Source organism: Ovis canadensis, chromosome 7, assembly GCF_042477335.2.
Source record: "Ovis canadensis isolate MfBH-ARS-UI-01 breed Bighorn chromosome 7, ARS-UI_OviCan_v2, whole genome shotgun sequence".
NCBI classification, from domain to species: domain Eukaryota; kingdom Metazoa; phylum Chordata; class Mammalia; order Artiodactyla; family Bovidae; genus Ovis; species Ovis canadensis.
This window is the reverse complement of record NC_091251.1, coordinates 95,484,310-95,502,188: the sequence shown is the minus strand read 5'-3', so window position 1 is coordinate 95,502,188 and position 17,879 is coordinate 95,484,310. Positions and strand designations below refer to the sequence as shown.

General features: G+C 35.2%; 1 protein-coding gene across 1 annotated transcript in view; it reads right to left on the bottom strand.

The window, feature by feature from the left end:
- Positions 1-50: 50 nt before the first annotated feature.
- Positions 51-17,879, bottom strand: part of DNAL1 (dynein axonemal light chain 1) — a 38,783-nt gene continuing 20,954 nt past the window's right edge. The window contains exons 5-8 of the mRNA XM_069597025.1: positions 15,527-15,582; positions 8,913-9,039; positions 7,920-8,060; positions 51-5,192 (exon numbers count right to left, since the gene is read on the bottom strand). Coding sequence (XP_069453126.1) covers positions 5,152-5,192; positions 7,920-8,060; positions 8,913-9,039; positions 15,527-15,582 — 365 coding nt within the window. The 3' untranslated portion in view covers positions 51-5,151. The remainder of the gene's footprint in view (positions 5,193-7,919; positions 8,061-8,912; positions 9,040-15,526; positions 15,583-17,879) is intronic.

Sequence of the window (17,879 nt, the reverse complement as noted above, 5' to 3'; positions counted from 1 at the left end):
TTCATTCTCCAATGCATGAAAGTACAGTAACCAAAAAAGATACAAATAGATTTTTATAAAATAACACAATTTATTGTTTTAAAACAAGTCTCACAAAATAATTCAGAAACTCAACATTTCTAAATAATTTAACACAATAAGTTTAGTCATAAAGTCATGCTACAAAATTCCTGCATATAAAAGATTATTACCAAAGTATTAATACATGTTAAAATGCTCTTCAGAATGGAGTTGGTTCTAGAAGCCAAAGATTCTGGAATGATGCTCGTGACCATGACTGACACCCTGGGAGGAAGGAGCTGCCTGTATGTATATTCTCTACAGCTACCAACTCACTGGTCTTTTGATACTGATCCCTCTAGGCAATAGCACCTCAGAGGCAGGTACCCTGCTGATCAAAAAAGCAAAGAACATCCCACCATTGTAACATTAGCCACAACTTAATCTAGCCAACATTAAATCAATTTTTTAAAATCTAGATGTAGGAAAGATAACTCACAAAGTTTCCATTCTGAGTAGCAGAATTCTACTTAATAAATCCCCCAGAGGGATGACTTCATGTAGCAGATATGGAAGATGACACCAACTAGGGAAATAAGGAAATCCTGACTCTCATTATGTTGACACAGAACTACTGCTCCGGTGGGCTCAGAACAAGCAAGGATGAACTTTAATTCTCTAATATCCACATGCAGGCTGGGTGCCCTTTAAGAGTACTTTTCACCAACATCCAGTTCATTTTAAAGTGCAAATCTACTGTAAAATAGCTTCCTCTCCCCCACCTCCTTGTTAAATTTGCTAGATCATAATTTGGTTGGCTGGTTCCTTCTAACCAGCCCAATATGGGAAATTAACTAGAATCCAGTTATGACTCCTCCAAAAGTCAAGTGAAAATTTATCTTAGGTTAGAAAAAGGTAAGACTCAGTCTGCTTGTTCATTTTCTTTCTTTGTAGTCGCTGGTTGATAATAAGGCAGGAATGGAGTTGTAAATGAGGGATTTCTAAAAGTTCAGTGGTTTAAAAAAAAATACCCTTAATTTTTTTTTTATTGCACTTACTTTATAGTTAAAAACACTCATGCTAAACTGAAGATAAAGGAATATCGTCGTTAGCTGTGTCAGAAGCACCAGCTCTGCTGCACTGAATTTGTTTTATATTCAGTTATTTACAGACATATTAAGCAGGCCAAATAAATAAAATGCATGCCAAAGGAACTGATTTCTGCTAAAGGATAACTTCCAATTTAACAGTTCTTTTTCTCCCTTTGCCAATATTTACAATGTAAGGTCTTTGTGAACAGACAATCAGATTGCAGTTTAGACAATCAGACTACTCATGATCGATGCTTTGACACTTCCCCCCAGTTTTTTTTTTTTAAGTTAGTCACTTAATCCAACCTTTCCAGGCCCTACACATTTTCCATTTAGTCCTAAGAAAAATCCAGCTGGAAGATTCTGGGTCCCATAGACAACTACCTTCAACTCAACTTACACATCACCAACTTTGAGGATAAGTTAACTGTTAAGATTCATTTCTGACTCCTCCTTATTCTGCTTGAGGCCAACTGGTAAGAGGTATCAGAAGCGTCTATTCAAGCCAAAATTTCTCTTTCTATACAGGAACTGCATTAACATGTCTTATACCACCTCTATTTGTGGAATAGATCCAGTAACCATACCAAGTTACTGGCCAGTTATGACCAGACATTCTTCTGATCACATGCAAAATCAGTGTCTATGCCAGCTACTTTCATATATAATTACCAAATTTTATACAATATTTTTCTGTATTTAATGACTGCTACAGTCTACAAAATTTGTGCATTATTGGACAATGAATAAAGAATGAACACCTAAAGAATGATGATCCATTTTCTAAAGTATATTCAAAATGTTAAACTTCAGAGACAAAGCAAAATCTATCATAAAGTTGGATTCTGTTGATAGTAAGGAGAGGTAGGTTAACACTTATTGTCCTAAGATAAGTAAGAATGCTAAACAATAAAAGTAGAGACCCTGCTGAAAAACATAAGTTGAGCCTTCCAGCCCTGAGTTTCTAATGTTACATGAAAATTAGTAAAAACAGCATTACAAGGAAAACACCAGTGACCATTTCCTTCTATCCACGATTACCAAATACATCACCTTCTCTGAAACAACTCAGGTAGTATATGACTACAGAATGAAAATAAATGGACCTTGGAAAAAGGAACGTTGCTACAAAGCACTGGTTCTTAACCAGGGGCGAATTTGTTCCCACCCTGATGCCCCAGAGGACAGATGGCTATGTCTAGAGACACTTTTGGTTGTCACAACTTGGGAGAGTGTTCTACTGGCTTCTAGTGTGTGAAAGCCAGAGATGCTGCTAAACATCCCACACTACCAGGAACAGCCAGCCGTGCCTTGCAACACTATTCCAGCATAAAATATTAATAGTGCCAGGTTGAGAAACTCTGGTTTAAAGGAACACACTCCTATTTACAAAGAACACAAAAATCTTTCAAAACCTGACTAGGTAACACAATATAAGCTTAGAGTTAGGGAGGAACACAGGGAAGCTGAATTCCTCGGTAGGCTATAATAAAATTTCCTGTGAAAAATTAAAATATTGTACTGATTCCCTGGTAGCTCAGCTGGTAAAGAATCTGCCTGCAATGCAGGAGACCCTGGTTCAATCCCTGGGTCAAGGAAGATCCCCTGAAGAAGGGAACAGCTACCCACTTCAGTATTCTGGCCTGGAGAATTCCAGGGACAGAGGAGCCTGGCGGGCTACAGTCTACAGGATCACAAAGAGTCAGACACAACCGAGTGACCTTCACTTTTCACTTTCACTAATTCCATCACTATAGAAATAGAAGAAATTGAATGATCCACTAAAATGGCATTATGCTTTAAACAAGGAGCACAGAATCCATTTCAAGTAGGTCAAATATCTAATCCTAGAAGCATAAACCAAAGGCATTTACTATCAGCTAAATTTGCAGCAGTAAAGGATGACATAAAGAATTAGTTGAAAGAATATTCTGAACTTCTTTATATACCTTATCTTTCATTTTCTAATGACATGAATTCTCTAATTCTAAGAAAAGGATGCACAGAAGTCATTTGTGCATATTTGTTGACTGAAACTGAATTATAAATTGTGTGTGAAATTAACACAGAAAAGCACCTTACACTTCTCTGAGAACTACCAGTGATTAAAAGACATTAAGAAACAAGGAGATAAAGCAATTATCCTCCAATAAAACTTTTTTTAAAAAAAGGAGAAACAGAAAATTACTTTCTATACTACAGAATTCAAAAAATCAATGAACAGTGTAAGCCATTTTATAAATAAATTCAATATGAAGTCATTCATTCATTCCCTATTATATTCACTTCCAGCGTTAACTTTTGAAAATACATCCATGCACAGCAATATGGCTTCAAACTTACCTACTAGATGAAGTGCAAAGTACAAGAAAAGAAGATAGTCTTCCCTCTTAGTTTATGGGCCTTAAATATCACCAAGGGTAATTCTCATTGCCTATGGTTTGGAAAAAAATACTCAAAGGCTCTGAATGTATAAGCCAGTCAGAGCAAAGATTTCTTCCTATCAAACTAAGGAAGATCATAAGGAAGCTAAAAAAGTACTAGACTTTTATTTAGAATTGATTGTCAAAGCAGTGGTCCCTTTTGATCAGAGTGATTCAGAGAAATCATGTAGTTCCTACTAAAATAGCTGAAAGCTTCTGAAAGCCAGGACTACTTTTGTTTCTTTGACTGGTTTTACACAAGTAAATGGGGAAAGATTAATAGCAACCATTAATAGTCTCTGGTTGAGGGACTTTAGGCACAATTTGGCAGAGGGCCTCGACTTCTTTTTTGCAATCAGTGACTCAGTCACAGCCTACTGTGGACTTCATCTGGATTACTGACTACCATATCTTGCATTTTCCAAAAACAATTTTTTCTTATATGATAAATTCTAAACTCTGCATCCAGCTATTGCTTTGCAGTTCTGAGGTTAAATCACCTAGTATTCTTCATAGAAGAGGCAATCCTTAAAAATATTGCCATTTGCCTGGGATTCCATAATGAAACATCTTTTCCTTCCACAACCATTTACATAATTTATTTTTAGAGCTGTTTAACTTAAACATTTCTAAAAATATACTTTGAAATACTAAATTTGACTTATTGAAAGATACCAAATCCAGTCTTTTAAGTTCTTTACCTTTACAACAATTACTTCTTTCAACATGACGGTTAACAGACTGAAGTTATTAGGGCAAATTTTAAAAAATATGAATGGCCAACATTTAAGCTAGGAATTCATATATAACTACTGAGTATATACATTTCCTTATCTAACAAATAAGGAACTATAAACCAAAAAAGTGTGCCTAAAATCAGGTCCACATGTGTAATAAGGCCAAAGTATTGGTCAAAGGAGTGATCATGACAGTCATTTTAACCACTGACCAGGATCACAGAGCAACTGGCTGATTGTGTACAGGACTTGAGTGGACATGCAGGTCAACATAACGTAAATTCCAGTGGACAATGCACACACTTGTGGAACAAAAGATAAGTAAATACAACATGGGCTTATAAGGCCTCCAGGTACTAATTTCTCCTTTTTTTCACCCTAACTTTTCCAATTCGACTTTGGTGTCTTGATTCTAGGGCTGCTGCTGTAATTCTAAGAGGAACTCTTCCCGAACCAAAGGCATGACATATTTGTGCTTCTGAGTCATAAAGAGATGGACCTTCAGGAAAGATGGCCTACAGATTCAATAGTTAAGTATATATATTTAGATGTCTGGCCTAAAACAAATCTAAACAAACTGAATAAAGCAACACATTTTTTTTTGTTATTAAAAATGACTCGTCTATAAAGGTTTCAGTAGATGGGGCCACACAGTATGTAACTGGGACTGAAGACAAAAATTGAAAATGTGTAGTTTCTAAAAAGAGAACTAGAATATATAAGGTTGGTGTAGTTGTGGGGGAGAGATACTGAATAGGTTTAAGAGAACAAAAGATAGGAATGAGAGGTTTGTTTTAAGAACCATTTGCCCCACACAGAATCTTTAAAATAAACAACTATACAAAACTTATCTATTCATATGACACTTAAATAAGTTAACACAAAGTGGAAAATGTAGTGTCAGTTATCTTCTTCCTCATCTTCTTTAATTACTGGGGTACCTAGAATGAAAAAGAAAATTATTTCTGGTCATTCTCAAGAGATTGTGAAATTCAAAATAGAAATATTTTTCTGTAAACCTGAGAATGCTGTGAAGTGTGCCATAATAAAATGATATCACAAAGTAATCTTTTAAATTTCAAGTTATCTAAAAAACCTGTAAGAAGAATTTCCAAGCTGATTAGGTAATTATATATATTCAGCTCCCCAAATGTAGAGCTGCAAATAAAAACACCTACAGGTACCAGGCAGAAAAATAAGGCCCTATACACAAGAAAAAGTCTGTACATTAAACACATAGAAATACTCATTTTTCACAATAAAATACGCAATCCCAGTATTGCCAGAATTTGAATTTCCATGTTACTCCCCCAGATATTAAACACTGAGGATAAATTAGAAAAAAAATTAAAAGAACCAAGGAACAGAAAACAAAATACATCTTCAGCTCTCACTGGGCAACCCCATTTCTGAGCTCTGGCATTTGAAGCATGCCCATAATCTGACCTTAGTCAACTATTCTGTCTTACCTCTTCAATAAGTCACCTTCCACTCCAGATAAACTGATCAACTCAATTGTCTCCCAAACTTATCTTGCAAACCACTACACCTCTGGACTCTTGGTTAACAAAGTTCCTCCATTTTGGAATGGCCTTCCCAACACGCCTCCCATCTAAGCCCTAGCTTTAATTAACCAACTCCAGTGCCTCTTCCTGTGTGATTCTTCTTTATGGCAATGAGCAGTTTTACCTCTCTGTACTTCCCACAGCATCTGTTTTCATACTTTGTATGAAATACACATACAAAGTATATAAATTGCAAGTATGCAGATTGATAAATGTACCCAAAATGGCCATATCTGGTAACCAGCACCCAGATTAGGAAGAGAACATTATCAGAATCCCCCAAACTTCCTCAAGCTCCCTCCTAGTCATTATCCTCCAACAAAAGGTATATTCTATCCTAATGTCTAACACCATAGATTATTTTGCCTGATTTTGAAATTGGTATGACTAGAATGATATTACATACACTCTGTGGCTTCTTTTGTTCAACAATATGTTTGTATCATTCATGTACATTGTGTGAAATCATAGTTCATTCATTCTCATTGTTGTTTAATGTTCCATTGTACGAATATGTCATAATTTATCTATTATTGGTGGGCATTTGGGTTTTTCCACTTTACAGTTATTAAAATAGTGGTGCTATAAGCATTGTCATACATGCCTTTTGGTAAACATCCATACTCTTTTCTTTTGGGTATGTAAGTAGGAGAAAATTTGCTGGGTCATAAGGGGTGTGTATGTAGTGCTTTTGTAGATAATGCTAGTTTTCCAAAGTTATACCAAGTTATGCTGCCATCCAGCAGGTTATGAGAGTTCTAGTTGCTCCATTTTCTACTAACATTTGGTATAGTCTGTCTTTTTCATTTTAGCTCTTTAACATCTCTCAGTTTTTCTTACAAGCAACTGAAGAGGAGCAAAAATAGGCTTGTTAGCAGCCGTGGCCATGTATGTTCAATCTCACTGGTTTAAGGTAGACCAAGGTCATTCTTCCAGGGGCTCTTCATACTGGCCTGAAGGCAATACTTGGTCCAAAAGGCTAAATGTGGCATGGGCTATTCAGGGTCTACATAAGAGATTCTTTTCTATTCTTAATGGAAGGGATTCACTTTCTGTGTACAATCAGAAAGGAAGACAAATAATTTCAAATAGTTTTGGAATCCAACCAAAGTTGAACATAAAAAGGCTAAAGTCCAAGACTCTAATATACCCTCTCTTTTCTGCTATTTTATTTTAAATTATGAACATTCTTTCATATAGGTACAATATAAATAATTTAAAGAATAACAACCAATTTTTATATACCCATCATCCAGTTTAAGAAATAGAACATCACCAGTATCTAAGAAACCTGTTTGCTCTTCGTGTTTATTCCTATACCTCCCACAAGAGGCAGTCTACAGTTTTTGTTACTTTACCGTTTGATAAGTAACCAGAGGGAAAAAAGGGAACATACTGCATGAATGGCTTCCTGATAGCAACCACTGGCAGGAGGAATGACCCAGAGAGGTCTGTGACTTTTATCATTTCTAGTTTTTAGATGACAAAAGAAGAAAGTTTGGTAAGGTGAATTATTAATCAGCAAAATGACAAAAAAGCTATTAAGTGGTAGAACTGGGACTTGAACCCAGTTAGTCAAGGATTTTTCTTGACATTGTCACCTATCTTAGGTATTGAGTGTGTGTGCTTAGTTGCTCAGTTGTGTCCAACTCTTTGTGACCCCATGGACTGTAGCCCGCCAGGCTCCTCTGTCCATGGAAATTTCCAGGCAAGAATACTGGAGTGGGTTGCCATTTCCTTCTCCAATTTTAGGTATTGGGAAACTAAAATTAGGGAGAAGGAGAGAAAACACTACTGTTTTGATCCAATTGTGAAAAAGCAACTGTTTACCATTTATGTCTAATTATTTTGCAATATAATATCTTTGGGATTTGAGAATAAACCCAGATTTCTCATAAGCTTTTGGTTTAGGGAAGATCCTAGAAGTTTTTCATCTCACTCTGGCCCAAACTGGGTCCTTAAAATTTCCTATGGACAGAAATGGTCTTGGAAAAGAGAGATGACCTATCATTTTCTTTAGTTTTGCTGCTTTTCATGATTCCGTGCTACAAATTCAATTCTTATACCCAGAAAATATTTCCCAGCTGGCCCACAGTCACTCACCATCTAGCTTTTTCAGTTTGGGCACTCTCTTGGTTGCCTCTTCAACCCAGTTCCCCTCAGCAGAATGTTTCTCTTCCAAGGGATTGCCTACAAACACCAGGTCTTCTAGGCATGGCAGTTCTGCCAGCTTCACAAATTCAGCTACAAGTACAAAGAATTCATTACACATTAAAATGGCAAGATTTACTGTTATGATTTTAGGGGTTGAATTCCAGTACCACTAACTCTCAGTTTGTGACTATTCAGAACAACTTGTTAAGTTTTGAAGGAAGCAGGGGAAATTATACCATAGGAAGCCATTCTCTGAAGACATTATAGAAAGGGACATACCTCTTCTACCTTTGTGTTAGTCTAAGGATGGGATACAAAGAAGAAATGAGGTTCAGAATCAACAAATCAACCTCCAGTGATAGGTCTTCTCTATACTATATGCATCAGTATCAGCTAAATTAAACTGCCTTTGTCTCGGCCCATCCCTTCATCTCTGAATACTTAAAGCCTTAAGTACATTCAAATCTCTACTGTAGAACTATCACACCAGTTTTCGGATTATTAACTCATAAACTAATCTTGCCCGCTAAGCTGTGAACTCCTTGAGGGCAGGGATAGTGTCCTATTCAACTATGTATCTCAAGAGCTTGGCATGGTTCAAGGCACACAGCAGGGCTTTAAAAATGCTAAGTGGATGGTGCACAACAAAAAAGAAAAGCAATTACATGTTAAATAAGTCTTCCACCTAAGAATTATTAAACTGATTCCTTTTAGCCTTTGGACAATAATCGAAATTTTTTCCATGATTAACAGGACTAGGACCTTACAATCATTTCTAAGTAACCATTTAAATGTAAATGTCAAATATTTAGATGAAATATAGGAACTCATACAGCTATTTCCCTCTGTGCTGAGAAAGAAATGTCCTCAATTGTATCTTGTTCCCTACTGGGTTATTTTCTATAAACATGAGGTAGAAGATTAGCAAAGAGCCAGCCTCACCCCAGTCTTTCACCAGGTTATTAGACATGTAGAGAATCTTCAGTTTCTTCATTACATGGATCCCTTTCAACTTCTCAATAAAATTGTACGAGATCCACAGTTCTTCTAGTGTGTCCCCTACTGCTTCCTGAAATAGAAAGCAATTTGATTTACATGCTTTTTTTTAAATATAAAAATATAAAGACAATGGCCTGCAGAGAGAACTGAGACCCTCCTGTCCACTGGCAGGAGAGCTGAAGGCTGTATGGGAGTTTTTTTTTTCATTAAGAAAACCATGTAGAACATTTTCTTCCTTTCTTCAAACTAATCTGAACTAAGAATAGCTACTGAAATCATCAAGAGGAGGAATAATAGTACTATTTTATCACTTTTATTGAACAGTATATTTTTCAAATTACTTCCCTATACATGGTATTATTTAATCCTTATTTAAAATAGGAAAATCATGTTATTTAATTTATAACATAGATTAAGGGCTTTTTCTAAGATCACAATGCTATTTTGTTTTTGACCACACCATGCAGCTTGTGGGATCTTGGTTCTCCAACCAGGGATGGAACTTGGGCCCACAGCAGTGAAAGCTCAGAGTTCTCACCACTGGACAGCCAGGAAATGCCCAACAGTGCTATTAGACAGTAGACCTAGGAGACTTCCCTGGTGGTCCAGCGGTTACAACTCTGTGCCTTAAGGCAGAGGGTGCAGCATATGAGACTAAGATCTCACATGTCACAGGGTGCAGCAAAAAAAGAAAAGAAAAAAAAAAGGTCTAAATTTCAGGGTGGTTTTTTTTCCCCCAATATTTGTTATGAAAACTTTCAAACATAAAAAAGTTGAAAGAATATTATCGTAAGTATCCATATATTCACTACCCAGTTTCTACTGTAACATTTTACTGTCTTTTCCTATCACATATCTGTCCATCTATCCATCCTGGTATGTCTCCATCAATTCATCTTTTTCTTTTTTTTGATGTATAAAACTCAAAACCCATCATTATAATATAAAGATTATATCATACTGACTCTTAAATGCTATATACAATCGATGGTAGCACAAAACCTTTTCTTTCATATACAAAAGACAAAATGTAATGATCATTTGTTCCTTAAAAAACAAAAATTACTAGGCAGAATCAGCTCAACGTTCAAGGTCCTCTTTTTTTTTTTCCTTTTGGCCAAGCATGCAAGATCTTACTTTCCTAACCAGGGACAGAACCTGTGCACTCTGCAGTGACAGAGTGGAGTCTTAACCATTGGACTGCCAGGGTACTCCCTCAATCCCCTCTTAACCCAAAAGAATTTACCTACATCTGCATGGTAATGTCTAGAATGTAGGGCCCAGGTCTATGTTCTGGTACTTCACTTCAAAGACTATAAGAGAATACATGTACTCTGGATAAAGATCATTAATGCATTTTCCATACAAATGGAACCAAGGGGAAAAGCTGAGAATGGAGTGGCCTGAGTTAGTTCTGTGTGTCATCCCAAGGCCCACAGTTTATCTTAATTTCAACTTTCTAAGTAGAAGAAACAACAGTTTTCAAAGTAAAACTTTTAAATCAGTCCACTCCAGCATGTTATTAGAACTAAATTAGTTTATATTAGAACTCTGTCATTTAACCAGCCTCCCTCAGGTAAATTCTGATACCTTCTCTCAAAGGAATTAGTATATAATATATAGCATCAGTCTTGAGATTATTTAAACTTTGTTACATACATTTTCACTGTACTGCGTCCCCATCCATCTCATATCTCCAGTTTAGAACGTGTGAGGCAGCAGAAAAAAATAGTGATTAAATACTAATTAGAAAATTTAGGCTCAATTCTAGGGTTCTTCCACTTATTTAGTGTCATTTTACATGTGCAGGTGAGGACTCTTGGTCAGTTTTCACATAGCCAACTTGATCAATTCTCCAAATAGCCAATTTGCTGAATTTACTCTTTTACTGATATAGAACAGTTGGGACAAAGTAAATACACATTGAAGACTGCGATAACTATTGATGACTACTTATCTCGGCAACAGGGTTTAATAGTGCCTGTTCACTATACTTGGACACTTTACATAACTATCTGAGCCTCAGTTTCTTATCTGAAAATGAAGATTGAGGATTTTTTATCTTAAAATGAGGATATTATCTACTTATGAGTTTCAACTGAGATAATGCATGTAAAGAGTCTGCTACATAATTATCAATACTGGATAATTATTAGGAATATTGAAGAGTGCCTAGAATTTAAGAAGAGAAAGATAAAAGCAGAAACTGGATAAAAAATATGTTAGGTCAATTTCCAAAAGAGGAAACATAGCTAACAAATAAATATATAAAAAGATGTTCAAAATCACACAGATTAAAACAACATATTGTTTCTAACATATTGACAGATACTAAAAATATGGATAATACTCAGGGATATTGAGGGTAGAGGGGGTAATCCTCATTTTTATACCACTGATGGAAGCGGAGGCTGGCATAAGCACCATGGGAGCAATCTGAGGTACTTTTCAAAATTTAAATGCACAAAAATAAACTCAGCTTTTCTATTTTTAGGAATCTAGCCTATGTAAATATTCAAACAATTGCTAAAGGATATATGTAAAAAGATATTCACTACAGTATGATATGTAATAGCAAAAAAAGAGAGAGAGAGAGAAAGACACCCCTTCCTCAATAAAATACATGGAAATATTCTACATGCTCAGTTGTATCGGAATAGTTAAACACATTGACGTATATACTGATAAAGTAGAAAACAACCAGCTATGGAAAAGAATGCATTAAATCTGCCTGTTTTTACATGGAAGGATAGTCCTGATTTAAAAAACCAGGAAAAATATGCACAATATATTATCAGTACAAATATAACATACATACACACTTGCATGCACATACACATACGCAGATGTCTGTTTCTACACAGAAATAAATTTAAAGTATACAAATATTATTTCTGTTATTCATGGAGCTAATGTAGAAAGAGGAAAGACTTTCACTGTGTATTTCATTTATTTATGAGTCGCTTGATTTGTTTTTTACAATTACATGCACTACTCTTAGAATTTAAAATTTAACCTAATAGTTTTTATAAGTAGCAATAAAATATTTGGAGTCATTATAAATATTTACAGAGTGCCTACTACACGTATCAAGCACCAGTGTAGATGCTGATGAACAAAACTGATACACTTATCAGCATTTGTCTGTGACACAGAGAGAAAGAGAGGGAGAGACAGAGAGAGGGAAAGAGAATAAACAAATAAGAAAAACGGGAAAAATTAAGAATGGTAAGAGTTGTTGACCAGAGTTCTGTTTTAGGATAGGATAGTTGGGTCTCTTCTGAGGAAGTGACATCTGAACTGAAGTGTGAAAGTTAAGGAGCCAGTAATGTGGAAATCCAACAACAAATAGTTCTCCTAAGTAGTTTTATATAGACTCCCTTCCTTCAATTTAACATTCCATGTTTCATATACTAGAGTAGTTATTTGTAAGTTACTGAGGCAGCTATTCAAATCATGCTATGAGGCTAATGTGTCTAGATGAATAAACCAGTTAGTATGTAAAGCTGTCTGAAGTCCAGCATCTGTACCCATATGCAGACTTATTTTTCTTCAGTCTGTGCATAAGTAGAAAGCTTTTAGATGGATTAAATGTTATTTTTGGTATATGTACACACACACACACACAAACTGAGGGGGGAAAAGAGCAACTGTTGGGGGTTACTGATAGCAGTTTATAGAAAGTAAGAGATCTAAGCGATGGTTCAGCTAGATAATATCTCCATTCATGCCTTTAATCCTATATTTACCATTTCTTATTGGTTTCTAGGTATATATTACATTTCATGGGAGAACTTATACACCATATCAATATTTAAGAATCTAGTTAGTGTTCAGTAAATACCTGGGGGGACAATCCAGCATCTATCATATTGGTCCTAAAAATTTGGGGGTGTATTTATTTGAAAATTCTTCCTTTATAGAAAATTCAAAGTAATGTTTAGCCTGAAGTATAATAAATTCTGAAATTTTGTACTACAATTTAATACTTTGCCCATTATGAATAATGTCCCCCTATATATGACATTTTACCATCTAAAGCTCATAGAATGAAGAGAAAGCAAAATGTATTTAAATTTACCAATCATTTAGAATATAAAAATAATTTATATATCATTAGGATTTTATTAATTATATCTAGCTAGAAAGCAAACAATTCATCTACTGGCTATTGTGTTGGGGAAAAAACTTCCTTTTATTAACTTCAGAATGTAATCTCTAAGAATTTCCAACATTTTATGAATTTATGTGGGTATGCAGACATGCAGATGTGGGGATATTACCAAATAATTCAAGATAATTCTAAAACTGCTCCTCTGAACACTGATTGCTATTCAGCTGTTTTGGCTGTTTCTATAAAGGGGTGGAATGGTGGTGGCCATTGTAGCCTGTCTGGTCATGGGCAGTTACTATTCTGTAGTTTACCAGTTTCAGAAGCAAAACAGTTTCAACCTCAATGACTCTGATGAAGCACAAGCTAGACTTACTGAGGTGAGGTGGGGGAACAGGAGACCAGAGTTACAAAATATTTCAGAGTTTTTATGAAGTATTTAACAATATGCACTTAAAAAAATTACTGTCTTTGGGGGAACATACACAAGAAAAAGAAATTAACTTCATCTTTTCTGAATTTGCCTAGTTTTACAATATTCTTTCATTTCAACCTCTTTGCAAGGAAACTGAGATGGCCAATAAATATGCAAATAAAATACACTGTCAAAAATTTTAACAAACCCATGTTTGGTAAGGGGAAATGGGAACCCTCTTACATTACTGGTGGTGGTATAAATTGGTACAGCCTTTCCAAAGTGTAACTTGATAATATGTCACAAAGGCCTTAAAAGAAATTCATACCTTTTGACCCTGCAATTCCATTTCAAGGAATTTATCCAAGGAATTATTCATAGAGGTATGCAATAATATAACTAAAAGGAGGCTCATAATAGCATTGATTATGAATAATGAGTAACTTATTTAAATAAATTATGGTATATCAATAAAATAGAATATTATGCTGTCATTAAAAAAGAATATGGTTGCAAATTATTTTAAAAACTTAAGTACTATCCTCTGATCAAAAACCTCCAATGGCTTTGCAAGCCACTTGAGAAAAAAATCTAAAATCGTTTCATGTCCTATGAGTGCGGGTTCTTAGCTGCGTCAGCCTCAATGAGAGCAGTTCCTCATTAAATGTTTTTGCTCTCACTCAAGTAACCAAGCAGCTTCAGTTTCAGGACACCTGCACTGGCTCTCCCTCTCCAGTCCGGAGTGCTGGTCCCTCGGTCAGCTCTATAAGCCTACATTCTCACTTTCAGAGAGGACTTCCCATCAATCCACGTTCTCTTATATGCCCTGTTTTTCTTCACTGCATTCACCACCACTTGATATATTATTATATATTATTTTCTAGTCTGTCTCCCTCCACTACAATGTAAGTTCAATGAGAACAAGGGCTTTGTTTTATATTCTGCTGTATCTCTAGTGCTTAGAACAGTACCTGGCTAAAAGGCATTCAGGAAATATACTGTATGGATTTGCTGAATGAATGAATGACATGGAAACATTATCTTTGTATATTAAGTAAAAAAAAAAAAAGAGAGATGGAAAACAAAATGTATAGTATGATTTCACTTTCTACATTCTCACCAAAGCAAAGAAAAAAAAGGCAAGAAAGATGTCAATCAAAATGTTAGCAGTGGTTTATGGGTACTTTTTTTTTTAAACCAGCCCACAGGATTTCTGTTTTACTGTCAATAATCTCAGTGCTTGCAAATAGGAGCAGTTTCAAAGCTGTTCTTTGGAAGTTAGCTTGCTGGGTGATGCTTCCTTTTAAAGACTGAATAGATGAAGTCTGTTGTTCGCTGAAAGTGAACAGCACAGAACTCTTCGATTCACCTCTGAATACCCGTTTACAAAGAGTAATTTTTCTTTCCTTTTTTTAAAATTTTTACAATGTTCTGTTGGTTTCTGCCACACAGCAATGCAAATCAGCCATAATTATACATATATCCCTCCCCTATTGAGCCTCCCTCCCCTTTCCCCATCCCACCCCTTGAGGTCATCACAGAGCACCAGGCTGGGCTCCCTGTGTTATACAGCAACTTCTTATCAGCTACACATTTTACACATGACAGTGTGTATATGCTGATGCTACTTTCTCCATTCATCTCACTCTCTTTCTCTCACTGTGTCTACAAGTCCATTCCCTACATCTGCATCTCCATTCCTTCCCTGCAAATAGGTTCATTAATACCATTTTTCTAGATTCCATATATATATTAATATTCTAAATTTGGTTTTCTCTGACTTACTTCACTCTATATAACAGGCTCCAGGCTCATCCACCTCACTAGAACTGACTCAAATTCGTTCTTTTTTACAGCTGAATATTATTTCATTGCATACATGTGCCACGTCTTCTTTATATAGGTATTTTTTTATATAGGTACTTTTTATATTTGCTTTTCTATTTTGAAAAGTTTCTGCAACAGACAAGTATTACTTATATACTCAAGAAAAAGAGTGTATGCTTCTTTAAGTAGTAAATAACAACCTACCAGTCCATTTAAGTTCTTTATGTTGTTTCTTCCTAAAGACAATATTCTTAAGTTTTCTGTAGAGGAAAGAAAGCAATTTTGCTTTATTAGAATCATATCACACAATTGTTATAAATCTAATATAATAAAGCTTTAATACATTTATATAGTAAATATTCTTATATAATAAGAAAGGCTGTACTAATAAAAAGTGGTAATCAAGTAGGAAATAACATTGACCCATCACTAAGGTAAACTCTACAACTGCACATCACATCAATATTAAATTTTAAATGTTTAGCTATTTGAAATGCATGGTTTTAAATTACTGGCTAGTAAGAAATATTACACAGATAAAATAAGAGTAAAGAAGATTTGAACTTTAAATTTGGGAGCATATATATTTCAAATCTCTTATAGTATGAGGACTTATACTAGAAAATAGAAACATTCTCATGTATAATCCCCACCTCACTCCACAAAAGATAAGAAGCGAAATCAAGTAAATTAGCATTTTAAAAATCTTTTGTTTTATTTTTTAGAATAATTAGATTGTAATTTGGTTTAAAAAGAAGTCTATTTGTGTTTTTTAAAAGGATGTTTCTTTTGTCTATCTATAAGGTTATTTCTGGAAGAAAAAAAGTAGAAACAGTGGTTGGTTTGGGGGAGGAACTGAGAGTCAGTCTATGGGCAGAGGAAGGTATTTTTAATTTAGCTTCTTCTGAACTTATTTGCATAACACCATGTACACATATTATTTTTCAAAATTAAAAGATTTCTAGTAAAACATGCAATCTCACTTCTGTCCTAAAAATCTACTGTGATTACTTATGCATAAGTTATACATTTAATTTTCACAACTTAAACTTTTATAACTTTGCTATCCAATATGGTAGTTACTAACCACATTGTTATTTAGTCGCTAAGTCGAGTCTGACTCTTTGCAACCCCATGAACTGCAGCACTCCAGGCTTCCCTGTCCTTCACTATCTCCCTGAGTTTGCTCAAACTCATGTCCATTGAGTCAGTGATGCCATCCAACCATCTCATCCTGTGTCGCTCTCTTCTTTTGCCCTCAATCGTTCCCAGAATCAGGGTCTTTTCCGATGAGTCGGCTCTTTGCATCAGGTAGTCAAAGTATTGGAGCTTCAGCCTCAGCATTAGTCCTTCCAATGAATATTCAGGGTTGATTTCCTTTAGGATTGACTGGTTTGATCTCCTTGCTGTCCAAGTGACTCTCAAGAGTCTTCTCCAGCACCACAGTTCAAAAGCATCAATTTTTTGGTGCTCAGCCTTCTTTATGGTCCAACTCTCACATCCATACATGACTACTGTAAAAACCATGGCTTTGACTATATGGCTCTTTGTCAGCAAAGTGATGTCTCTGCTTTTTGATACACTGTCTAGGTTTGTCATAGCTTTTCTTCCCCAAAACAAGTGTCTTTTAATTTCATGACTGCATCCACCATCTACATTGCTTTTGGAGCCCAAGAAAATGAAATCTGACACTCTATCCACTTTTTACCCATCTATTTGCCATAAAGTCATAGGACTGCATTAATTTAATTAAAATTATATATAAATTCAGTTTCTCAGTCACATTAACCACATTTCAAGAGCTTAATAGCTATAAATGGCTAGTTGGAACTATATTGGGACAATACAGAGAATTTTATTGGACAACACTGTTCTATAACATCCATAATTCGATGGTTAAGAACAAAATCCAATCCAAGCTCTCCAAGGAAGTAACCAAAGCTCTCAGAATCTCAGTTTTCTTTTATGTAAAATGAGGAAGTATAGGCTCTATCTTATAGGAATATAAGGACTAAATGAGATAATTGTCTAAAATATTCAGCATAATGCCTAATCCATAGTAAGTACACAATAAATGATGTATGTGTGTATAGGTATCAGGCATTTATAGTTATACAAGCTTTGGTTTCAATTTATTTAATTTAATAAAATTTTCAAATTATGAGAAACATTTAGTTTTCAGAACAAGGTATTAATATTTTAAAAGCAATCTAATTCTTGTAAAATAGTTGAAATAAAACCCCATGTTATAGGCTGAATTGTCCCCTACAAATCCATATGTTGAGGTCCTAAGCCCCAGTACCTCAGAATGTGACTCTGTTTGTTGACAGAACCTTTAAAGAGGCAATTAAAGTAAGATGACATTTTAGGTAAAATCCAATATGACTGGTGCGCTTATAAGAGAGGAGATTAGAACACAGAAACAAAGACAAAGGGATGGCTATACGCAAGCCAAGGAGAGAGGCTTCAGAAGAAATCAATTGTACCTACACCTTGATTTTGGACTTTAACCTGTACAACTACGAGAAAATAAATTTCTATTGTGTAAGTCATCCAG